This window comes from Delphinapterus leucas, chromosome 11, assembly GCF_059928025.1.
Source record: "Delphinapterus leucas isolate spDelLeu-1000000601 "Yukka" chromosome 11, BTC_Dleu_Yukka2, whole genome shotgun sequence".
In the NCBI taxonomy this organism is placed as follows: Eukaryota; Metazoa; Chordata; class Mammalia; order Artiodactyla; family Monodontidae; genus Delphinapterus; species Delphinapterus leucas.
Genome location: NC_143139.1, coordinates 7,686,535 through 7,699,130, shown reverse-complemented (window position 1 = coordinate 7,699,130; position 12,596 = coordinate 7,686,535). Strand labels below are relative to the sequence as shown.

At 40.2% G+C, this 12,596-nt stretch overlaps 1 protein-coding gene across 1 annotated transcript; it reads right to left on the bottom strand.

Moving 5' to 3' along the window:
- Positions 1 to 5,028: 5,028 nt before the first annotated feature.
- GDF3 (growth differentiation factor 3) lies at positions 5,029 to 11,804 on the bottom strand. Its single transcript, XM_022577502.3, has 2 exons — positions 11,468 to 11,804; positions 5,029 to 6,423 (listed from the first exon to the last, which is right to left on the bottom strand). Exons 1-2 carry the CDS (start codon positions 11,733 to 11,735, stop codon positions 5,597 to 5,599), a joined length of 1,095 nt encoding a protein of 364 aa, XP_022433210.1. The 5' UTR covers positions 11,736 to 11,804; the 3' UTR covers positions 5,029 to 5,596.
- Between the last annotated feature and the right edge of the window lie 792 nt (positions 11,805 to 12,596).

The window sequence follows — 12,596 nt, the reverse complement described above, 5'->3', positions numbered from 1 at the left end:
ATTGTGGTCAGTCAGGTTGGTGATACATTCTTGCAATTTCAGTAATTAACCCAAAGAACTCAAGTTTTAAGGTAAGAAAGGTCATGAAAGAAAGGTTGATCATTATCAGGCTAATGTCAGAACAGATTATCATAGTCAATGTCGTACTCAGTCAAAAAAAAAAACAAAAAGTAGAGAGTTCCCTGGTGGCCTAGTGGTTAGGATTCAGGCTTTCATTGCCGTGACCCAGGTTCAATCCCTGGCTGGGGAACTGAGATCCTGAAAGCCGAGGCGCGGTCCAAAAAAAAGTAGTATTGAAGGTGAGGTGCATGCAGCCTGGGGGACATACACCTTGAAACATCTGGGTGGGGGAAAGAAAATATTAGAACTTCTATCCCTGAGACACTGAGATGAGGGAAGAAAGCATTAGAACTTCTGTTTAAAACTTTTAAAGTACCATATACTAATATAGTAGTTAATTAATATAATTTGAATAATCATGTATTCATATATTGCGGTATATGCTAATTTTCACTTAATATTCAATATAGCAACATAGTCATTAATTATTATGATTTGAATAATTAAATATTCACATATTGGGGTGTATGCTAATTTTTCACTTATAGATATTTGAATAATTTATAGCCAAATAAGCTAGATTTTAAGCACTATGGTGAAAGTGACCATCTATCTTTATTTCCCAAGACCTAGTACAGTAATTGGCATATAATAGACAATAAATAATAAAAGTAAAACTAGAGATAATTTACTTCAGAAATAATCTGCCCAACAGGATGATTTGTAATGGGATCACCCCAATCAATCTGATCAGCTTACATACTCAAGAAAATAGGCCTGGCATGTGGAGTATTACAAATAAAAGAGCCAGAATTCAACCAAGCATGTTGTTGGATTCCTTCCTGAAGAATATTAATAGGAGCGGCATGGTCTGAAATGACTAGAATTCCTCTAGTGTCTGGATCTGGAGGTTCATGAACCTTGCCATTTAGACTTCAACTAACTCCCTTCCTCTGATTTCCTAATACACATTTGGATGACTACTTGTGCCCTTTTACTTTTAAGGAAACCCAGTATGCTGGCTGGCCCTCTTCCCTTGGCATCTTATCGTAAACTCACACACTGATAACTGGTTCACATGTGAAATTTTTATGACTTTTGCTTATGCTAATCAGACGTCCTTGTTCAAGTCTGAGGGTGCATCAAAAAATCCTGGCCCCTCAAAACAGAGGATACGGCTGGGACCACAGTGGCAAAGCAAAACAACCATTGATTGATCTTTCTTCTGTTCCATCAATTTCTTAGCTCTTAAACAAATATAATCTGAAAGTGCTTTGTAAACATGTTGGTTCCTACTGTTGGCTTTGTCTCGATTGTTCTACTAACTCGTTCTGAATGATGGTTTGTCCAAAGTCATCTTCTCACTGATACCATCAGAACAGTGTTTCTCATTCCAATGACACGCTTGACAAGCTGAGTGCGTTTTTTTGGGGGGCAGCGCTGCGCTTATGCAGTATCTTAATTCCTTGACTAGGGATCGAACCCATGCCCCCTGCAGGGGGAGCACCGAGTCCTAACCACTGGAGTGCCAGGGAAGTCCCTGAGTGCATTTATTTATTTTATTTTTTATTTATTTTTTTGCGGTACACAGGCCTCTCACTGTTGTGGCCTCTCCCGTTGCCGAGCACAGGCTCCAGACGCGCAGGCTCAGCGGCCATAGCTCACGGGCCCAGCCGCTCCGCGGCATGTGGGATCTTCCTGGACCGGGTCATGAACCCATGTCCCCTGCATCAGCAGGCAGACTCCGAACCACTGCGCCACCAGGGAAGCATGCTGAGTGCGTTTTAAAGATCACTTTTTATGGCTGAGTAATATTCCATTGTATATATGTGCCACATCTTCTTTATGCATTCATCTGTTGATAGACACTTAGGTTGCTTCCATGTCCTGGCTATTGTAAATAGAGCTGCAATGAACATTTTGGTACATGACTCTTTTTGAATTATGGTTTTCTCAGGGTATATGCCCAGTAGTGGGATTGCTGGGTCGTATGGTAGTTCTATTTGCAGTTTTTTAAGGAAGCTCCATACTGTTCTCCACAGTGGCTGTATCAGTTTACATTCCCACCAACAGTGCAGAGGGTTCCCTTTTCTCCACACCCTCTCCAGCACTTATTGTTTCTAGATTTTTTGATGATGGCCATTCTGACCGGTGTGAGATGATATCTCATTGTAGTTTTGATTTGCATTTCTCTAATGATTAATGATGTTGAGCATTCTTTCATGTGTTTGTTGGCAATCTGTATATCTTCTTTGGAGAAATGTCTATTTATGTCTTCTGTCCATTTTTGGTTATTTGTGGTGAGGTGGATGGACCTAGAGTCTGTCATACAGAGTGAAGTAAGTCAGAAAGAGAAAAACAAATAGCGTATGCTAACACATATATATGGAATCTAAGAAAAAAAAAAAGGTCATGAAGAACCTAGGGGTAAGACGGGAATAAAGACACAGACCTACTAGAGCATGGACTTGAGGATATGGGGAGGGGGAGGGGTAGGATGTGACGAGGTGAGAGAGTGGCATGGACATATATACACTACCAAACGTAAAGTGGATAGCTAGTAGGAAGCAGCCGCGTAGCACAGGGAGATCAGCTAGGTGGTTTGTGACCAGCTAGAGGGGTGGGATAGGGAGGGTGGGAGGGAGGGAGCTGCAGGAGGGAAGAGAAATGGTAACGTGTATATGTATAACTGATTCACTTTGTTATAAAGCAGAAACTAACACACCATTGTAAAGCAATTATACTCCAATAAAGTTTTTTTTAAATAAATAAATAAATAAAGATCACTTTTGTTTGTGTTCAAGAGGCGCATTTAGAGTTGTTACAATCTCGTTGTTACAATCTCTGTAGTTTCTTTCCGTTGTCCTTACAAATTGTGTATATTCACGGCTGCCCTACACCGAAGTCCTAGACAAATAGATTGCCAAGAGATTTTGTATTCACTCTACACAAATGATTGTTAACAGTCTGTGTGAATGTCCTTAGTGTCCAATAACAGCATAATGGGTAAACCAGTTGTGTAATATGCATGTAATGGATTACTATCCAGCTATGGAAAAAATCAGTTATATTCATACCTGTATCAACCTATAAGAATTTCTGAAATAATAAATTAAGAGAAATAAAGGGTTAGAGGGCTTCTCTGGTGGCACAGTGGTTGAGAGTCCGCCGGCTGATGCAGGGCACATGGGCTCGTGCCCTGGTCTGGGAGGATCCCACATGCCGCGGAGCGGCTGGGCCTGTGAGCCATGGCCGCTGAGCCTGCGAGTCCGGAGCCTGTGCTCCGCAACGGGCGAGGCCACAGCAGTGAGAGGCCCACGTACCGCATAAAAAAAAAAAAAGGGTTAGAAAACTACACTGCAATATTGTTTCTACAAAGTTTACATATTTGTGAAGCAACACTTTATAATGTCTATGGATCCAAATATATGTAGTAAAATTATAAAGAAATGAATGGGAAAGGTGGACACCAAACTCAGGATGGTGGTTTCATTAGGAGGATGGGAAAAGGGACCGGGAGGGTTATGCAGGCGTTTTTGCATATATACATAATATAGTTAAATTATAATAATCTACATTTTAAAATTTTTAAATAAAAACAAAAGATCAGGTTAAAAATGATAGCAATAATACAGATGAGAATGGTGAGGCTGATTTAAGGTAGTGACAATTGGAATTAAAGAAACGACTAGGGCTTCCCTGGTGGCGCAGTGGTTGAGAATCTGCCTGCTAACGCAGGGGACACGGGTTCAAGCCCTGGTCTGGGAAGATCCCACATGCCACGGAGCAACTAGGCCCGTGAGCCACAACTACTGAGCCCGCGCGTCTGGAGCCTGTGCTCCGCAACAAGAGAGGCCGAGATAGCGAGAGGCCCGCGCACCGCGATGAAGAGTGGCCCCTGCTTGCCCCAACTAGAGAAAGCCCTCGCACAGAAACGAAGACCCAACACAGCCAAAATAAATTAATTAATTAATAATTTTTAAAAAACCGAGTAGCTATTATCATCATTGAAGGGAAGTAAAAACTTTAAAAAAAAAAAAGAAAGAAAAAGAAACGACTAAATAAAGCAATGATTCACAGACTTTTCCTCTTTAATTCTCCAAACAAGAGAATTAAGTGACTTCATACTTCCTGATATAACCGAAAGTATCCTACCAACTCTAGAGTTTTACATTTGAAGTCCATGTGAATTTTGCATTTTACCCCATAATATATGCATATTTGTTTTAAGATCAATATATTTTATTTAATATATATCTTCTATTAATTATAGAAGAGTCAACTTATACTTTTAACCCTGTAATTTCATGTCTGAAATTTTTCTATGGAGATGGGGACAAAATGTGGAGAATGATTTGTGAACAGAGTCATAACACTATTCCACCATGAAAATTGCAAATAACACAATGTCCAATGATAAACATTCTTTTACGTAAAATATGTATCTAAATAATTGTATATAATACAGTCATTAAATTAACTATGTAGATGTTGGTGATTTGAAAAAATTTCTATAAGTGAATACAAGAAGATACAAAATTATATGTATGCTCTGATCTTAGCTATAGGATATATAATATTCATAAAAGAAAGGAAATGTTCATGAATATTCAAATGAATGAATATTCATTTGAATGAATGAATATTCATAAAAGGAAATATAGATATCAATATAGATTTCAAGTACTCTTTTGATATATTTTTCTGCATTATTATATATATATATATATATTTTTTTAATTTTATTTATTTATTTATTTGGGTGCATGGGATCTTTAGTTGCGGCATGCTGGATCTAGTTCCCTGACCAGGGATCGAACCCAGGCCCCCTGCATTGGGAGTGCGGAGTCTTACCACCAGGGAAGTCCCTATATATATATATATATATATATATATATGTATATATATATTTTTTAAGTAACACTGTTAGCATAGCATATGAGGTCTGGCAGAGAAAGTTGATTTTATTTTATTTTTTAAAATTTTATTCTATTCTATTTATTTTTCTGGGGTTGTGCCGCGCTGCTTGTGGGATCTTAGTTCCCCAACTATGGATTGAACCCGGGCCTCGGTGGTGAAAGTGCTGAGTCCTAACCACTGGACCGCCAGGGAATTCACAAAGTAGATGACTTTAGAAAAATTGGATATTTAGCTGCTCTAAATCTCACCTTCTTTATCTATGAAACATAAATAACAATGTTTACCTCAAAGACCAGTGGAATATATTTATAAGGAGCACACAGAATAATGCCTGCCTATAATAGAAGATCAATAAATGACTGTTTCCTTCTATCTAGAATCTAATATACTCCCATGAGCGTAATGCAGAAAATTAACTAAGATCATTAAGGGTGTGTGTGTGTGTGTGTGTGTGTGTGTAAGTGTAACTCGGGACATCATTAATCAGGATGGATTTTCCAAGAAGACAAATTGTAAACATAAATATACTGACAATTCAGATCCAAAGGTCATAAGCCAGATAGTTTTATTAGAACATTTACCCCAAGAACACCCCTTCTGTTCTATTGCTGACAGTCTAGCCACACCCGCACTCATCAACTACCATGTTTTCATAATGCCGTAGAATGACATTGTCATCGTTGTCCTGATAGAGCATGGAGATGGGGGACAGCTTGGTGGGAATGCAGACAGCCTGGGGAACTGCTGGGTCAATGGCGTGCATCAGCGCTTGCATGAAAGCATAATTGGAGCTGTTGAGGGAGGTGGTCAGTGAGAAAGGACAATCTCCGTGGCAGTAATTTGCCATGAAACCCTTGGGGGCAATGATCCACTTGTGCCAACCCAGGTCCCGGAAGTTGATGAACAGCTGGTGACGATGGCAGAGGTTCTTGCAAGAAGCCTTAGAAGCAGGGATGGCTGCTCTCCTTTTGCGGGTAGGAGGGTGGCACTGCTCAGGGTTGAGGGTGACCACCAACAGGGAAGCGTGAAGAGAACGTCTCAGTCTGGCGCAGGTGTCCTCAAGCTGAAAATTCACCCCAGAGGCTCTGCCTCCTTTGACCAGTATCTCTAGGAACAAACCTAAGTTCTTCCGGGGGTAATTATTCCTCTTAGCCACATCCAACAGATTGAAGTGAAGGACACCTTGAGGCCATGGCACTGACTGCAGTGCAAACATTTTACCTGTCTTTGGGGTGGCCTGGCCCCACACATGTGGTCCCTGAACCAGGGACAGAGCCAATTCCAGTTCTGGTCCCAGGTTATAGTAAGTGTTGGGCCCCAAGTCCAGGCCCAGCTGGGCCATTGTTAACTGTTCCTCATCTTTAATCGCAGACAGGTTAAAGGAGAGGAGCTTCTGTAGGCGGGAGGAGGCTTGGGAAAGGCTCTCGGAGTAAAGAAAGAAACCTAGATGGGGACAGAGAGATGTGAGTCACCTCCACCTGTGTGATGTAAATGTCAAATGTTATATGTATATCCACGTATACAAAACAAGGGCAGGAAATTCTCAGCTATACTTAAACTCGGCCACTTGGGAGGATTTGTTTCACTCCTCATTTATGGCCAGAGGTTCTTATCTTCATATTGCAGGTCCCCAAGGGATCCTGAATAGAATTTAGAAGGTCTATAATCTTGGATGGGAAAAAGAATCACATCTTTATCTTCACTAAACTCTAAGTGACATTTAGCATTTCTTTAAATTATGAATATAGGTGACAAATCCCAATAATATTGTAAGCATCTATGACACTGTTACCAATAAAAATCATAGGTATGTTCATATATTAAGTTGTTGCAAATAGCTTAAAATAACATTTATGCTTGAACTACTTTGAATTGATGGTATAGTCCCTTCTTTAGATCTTGTTATTTGTTGCATGAATAAAATATCATATGCATTACTATACACACATTCATTTTTTAAATATTTCTATAAATGTATTTCAGTATTTAATTGGTTTCTTTTAAAATTCTAAATATTTTATCTTAGGCATATAAACCTTTTTCTGAGAAGGGGTTCATTGGCTTCAACTGCCAGCCAAAGGGACCTATGGCACAAAAATGTTTAAGAACGTCCTACGCTGTCAGGTGTTGGAACCACTTAGATTTACTTCAAAACAAACGCCTGTCATCCAGCCAAGGCTGGCCCTCTGGAGCTCCCTTTTGTTGTATCCTTAGGTAATTCTTATCTAAAGCCCACAGTTTTCAATGTCAATAACTTCTAGTCTTATACTTTTTTTTTTTTTTTTTTGCGGTACACGGGCCTCTCACTGTTGTGGCCCCTCCCGTTGCAGAGCACAGGCTCCGGACACGCAGGCCCAGCAGCCATGGCTCACGGGCCCAGCCTCTCCGCGGCATGTGGGATCTTCCCGGACCGGGGCACGAACCCGTGTCCCCTGCATCGGCAGGCGGACTCTCAACCACTGTGCCACCAGGGAAGCCCTCTAGTCTTATACTTTTGAATACTTCTCCCACTTCACTGGAAATTGAGATGCAATGTGATTCTTCAATTTCTCCACATGGACCCCCTTCTCTGTATCTTTTGAAATTGTGCTGAACTCTCCCTGTTTGCAAAGCTAACTTCTCTGCTTAGATTTTCATACATCACCTACTCCTCTAGGAAAAGACCCAATAGAGGATACATTTACCCTTTTTTTGTTTGTTTGTTTTGCATCTTCAATTTCTCTCCACAAATAACTTCTTTGACCTGATGCCACCATTTTGTTTGGTAGGGTGGCTCTACCCTAAGAGATTTTCTAAGCTCATTCAGCTTGTGGAGGAATTACAATGGAAACCCAGGTATTCTAACCATTCCACCACAATGCCTCTTCAAGCTCATTTAAAAAACAACAAAATTAAAAAGCATTTAAAATTACCCAGGTTCCTGTTCAAGTCTACTATATCATCTCTCCGTTTCTTTTCATTGACCATCTTCTTAAAAAGATTAGTCTATGTTTGCTGTCTCTACTGCTTACCATATATCCTTGTTATTGTCCAACTCTCTTACCCTTACTGGTCCACTGAAATAAACATCTTTAAGTGTTGACTAGCCAATGCAGGGATGTTTTCACAGGGCTTATCCTTCTCAACCTCTGTGAACAGTTGATCTCTCCTGTTCACAGCTTTAATTCTAACATATTAGTCTCACTTTTTACTCATATCACTAAATCACATTCCTTAGGCGTGAAAAAAACCCCAAAAGACAGAGAAGAAAAGATGAACAGATTTGAAAACATGAAAATTAAAAGCTTCTATATTCAAAAGACATCATGTACAAAATTAAAAGCTGAAAGAACAACCAAGAATACTTGTAATATGTCTATAAAGAGCTTTTACAAATGATTAAGAGGCCTCACAAATCATTAAGGAAAAGAATCCTCAACAGGAAAAGGGTCATAATGTGTAAATAATGTATACATTATTTAATGTATAAATTTGAAAATTTAATGTATAAATTTTCAAATAATAATACAATTATTTGAAAAATAAAAATGAATGATTCATATTTTAAGATAATAAACATGATAAATATAGTCAATACTGCTGTATGTCGTGTATAAAAGAGTAAGTAAATTCTAAGTTTCTAGCACAAGGAAAACATTTTTTTTCTGTTTCTGTGACTTTGTATCTATCTGAGACAGTGGATGTTCGCTATACTTATTGGATTTATTGTTGTTGTTTTGGCTGCACAGCGCAGCTTCTGGGATTTTTAGTTCCCCAATCAGGGATCGAACTTAAGCCATGGCAGTGAAAGCGCCAAGTCCTAACCACTGGGCCTCCAGGGACTTCCCTCACTATACTTATTGAGATAATTGTTTTGTGGTATATGTAAATCAAATCATTGTGCTGTACACCTTAGACTTATACAGTGCTGTATGTCAATTATATCTCAATAAAGCTGGAAGAAAAAAAAAGACTATATTCTAAGTCTTAAATAAATAAGCAAATAAATAAATGATTCATTATCCATTTGAAAGGGCATCGTTCCACCTTATTAAAGAAACATATTAAAACAACGAGATCATGTTCTGCTACCAGATTAACAAAAATTAAAAGCTAAAAGAGTGTTGTTACCTAATGGCCACCCAGTGCAGCACGGATAAGTACACTGTCATATACTAACAGAATAAAATCCTAGACAGCAATGAAAATGAACTACAAATACACACAACATGGATAAATCTCACAAATGTAATGCTGAGTGAAAGAAGCCAGACACGAAAATGGATACATTCCACAGTTCAGTTCCACTTACATGAAGTTCAAAACCAGGCAAAACTAATACGTAATGTTCGATGTCAGGATAGCAGTGACCCTTGTAGAGAAGTAGTGATTAACAGAAGGGGGCATGAAGGATCCTCTGGGGTGCTGGTCACGTACTGTTTCTTGATCTGGGTGCTAGTTATTCTGCAAAACTTCATTGAGCTGTTCTGTACAATTTACGCACTTTTCTGAATGTACATTTTACTTCAGTAAGTTTCTATTTTAAAGAGACTACTGTCAAAGTAAGTGAGAATTCTCATACACTCAACGTGGAGTATAAATTTTAAAGGATATTTGCTGTACATCAAAAGTATAAATGTAAAAAAAAAACCAAAACAGTATAAATGTGCCTACCCTTTGATACAACAATCCCCTTCTAAGAACTTATCCAGGGAAATAATAGAAGAAGTGCGTGCACGCACACACACGCAAATGGATATAAAGCTGCACTATTATGTTTATGTTCATCAACAGGGCATCAGTTACATAAATTGTAGCATGTCTATACAATGGAATATCATATAACCATTAAAACAGGGATAAGTTGACTATATGTTCTGACTTGAACAAATGTTCATAATATTGGAGGAATGTATAGTATGATCCCATTTATAAAAAATTACAAGTTTATATTATATATATGCAAAGAAGAAAAGTCTAGAAGAATATACATCAACTATTAATGGTGGTTTTCTCTAGGGGGAGCACTAGGGAGGAGTGATAATGAGATCGTGTCCTTTTCCTGTACCATTAGATAGAATTTTGATCATCACAAAAATTAAAAGTTATTTTTTCCATGGTGAAGGGAAGGAAGTAGCCTCAGCTATTTCCTACTCTCTCCTTGGAAAACCCTTCACACCAGCTCCCCTCACCTCTTAACCTTCCTCCAGGAATTGTCCCTGAAGCCCCACCCCCAAGGCATCTAACGTGACACTTAGCACAATGTATGGGAGTCATCTGTTTGTTGATGTGTCTTCTATAAACTCTTAAAAAGCTGACTTTGTCATTCGTCTCTGTACTCTCATGGTCTTACACAGTTGCCGGCACTTAGTAGGCATCCAATAAATGCTTCTTGGACTCAAATCTTATTTCCAGTTGCTGTAAAACTAACCAGCCAGGGCTCTCAATTCCTCCCACCTCAACCACCTGGGAGGCTATATAGAAATGCAGACTACAACACCCATCTCTGACTTTGAATAAGAATCGGGTTGGGGGGACTTCCCTGGTGGCACAGTGGTTGAAAATCCGCCTGCTAATGCAGGGGACATGGGTTCGAGCCCTGGTCCAGGAAGACCCCACATGACACGGAGCAACTAAGCCCGTGTGCCACAACTACTGAGCCTGCGCCCTAGAGCCCGCGAGCCGCAACTACTGAGTCCACGTGCCACAGCTTCTGAAGCCTGTGCGCCTAGAGCCCCTGCTCTGCAACGAGAAGCCACCACAGTGAGAAGCCTGTGCGCTGCAATGAAGAGCAGCCCCCGCTCGCCACAACTAGAGAAAGCCCGCGCGCAGCAACGAAGACCCAACGCAGCCAAAAGTAAATAAATAAATAAATAAAATTTTAAAAGACATTAAAAAGAAAAGAATCGGGTGGGGGTGTGAGGGGCAGGAACTAGGCTGGAGAATCAACTTGTAACAGTTGATCTGCGTAATGTTTGGTGGGTGGTCAGTTTGGCAAATTACTGAATTAACTGAAGGGTATGACGATATTATCGCCTTGTATTTACAAATCAAGAATAGCCTTTTCTACCCATCAAAAGTAATGGGAAGGTATGGAGCAGGAAGCAAAAGTCCCGGGCAAACTGAGCCCAGAGGACCAGGATGAGTAAATTTGGGGCTCAGGAGTGGGAGACTGAGCCCTAATTCCACCCTCACACCTCCACCTAAATTGTAGCTCAAAGCTGTTGATTCAGAAAAAACCATTTTGAATCCTGGCTTTGTTCACATACTAGCTGTATGATCTCGAATAGGTTACAGGTTATCTACTGTCTGAGCCTCAATTTCCTTATTGTTAAAAACTTGATAAGAATACCTGCCTTCCTCTCAGGACAGTGGTTGGGATTAAATAAGACAAAGTGTGTAAATTACCAGTACGTGGCAGTCCATGAACCCCTCGGTAATTGTTACTTCCCCTTTATTCCTTTCTTCACACCAGATTCATCTCTAGGAAAGACTCCAATGTCCTCACCTTGATCTGGGAGAAGTCGGAGTATGTTCCCACTGACACCAAGCTCCTTCACGTAGCACAAGTCTTGAGAGACGCCAGCGGTTGCTGCTGCCTCTTGATCCTGGAAAATTCTCTTCAAGATGGAAGGCACAGGTTGGAACTTCTTGGGTGAAGGCTCTTTGTCTAAGCCCAGAGACTGGAGAAAGACACGTTCTTGGAATTGGAATGTCTGGCCCAAGGCCAGGATTAACAGGAGGCCTAGAGCCAAGCCTGGCAGTGAAGGAAGCATGGCCCCTGAGCTGAGGTGAAGCTGGCTAGTGGGGCTGCAGAGAGCTCTAGCGCCTGACTGCCCAGCAATTCAGGTGCTGCTAATTTATCTGAGGTAAGATAATCAGGTGTGAATTGCTCTCTTCCCAGCTCCTCAAAGGCAATTGGATACAAAAGCACAGATTTTTTTTTTTTCTCTTCCCCAGTTCTGCTCTCTCAGAAAAAAATTCACAAAAGAAAGATTACCCACACATGGACCTAACTCTACAACAATCTGAGATTTGTCAGCAGTAGACTGAGTGGAAAGGAGGTACACATTTATTCTTTTAACAAACATTTATTAAGCATCCATTATGTGCAATGCGCTGAGATGGGTGCTAGGAACATATTATTAGTAATTGAAAGTCTTGTCATTCATAGTCTAATTAGACAAATACACAGGTAGAGTTCTACTAAACTATATCCACAGCCAGGTGGAAAACCAAACCGGGGAGGGAAAACCCCTCCTGGGGAGGTTGATCTACACTCCCCATCTGTTTTCAGCTCTAGGCCTGAATTTTGTTCCACTAACTTTGACCTTCCTGATTAAAAGTCAGAAATCAGACTGACTGGGTAATTTCTGTTCCCGTACTTATTAGCTCTGTGACATTGGACATGTCACTTAACCTTCCTAAATTTTGTTTCCTCAACTGAAAAGAAAAACCTGCCTTCTAATTTGCCATAGGAATCTGCTAAGATGATGTGTTTAAAGTGCTCGGCACAGAGCCTGCCAAAAGGTAAGCACACACAAAGTGTTCACAGTGGAGAAAACTTCAAAGCTTAGCAGACATTTCTCAGTAAGACATTCAGGGCTGAAGGAACTACACATGTAAAGGCAAGTAGG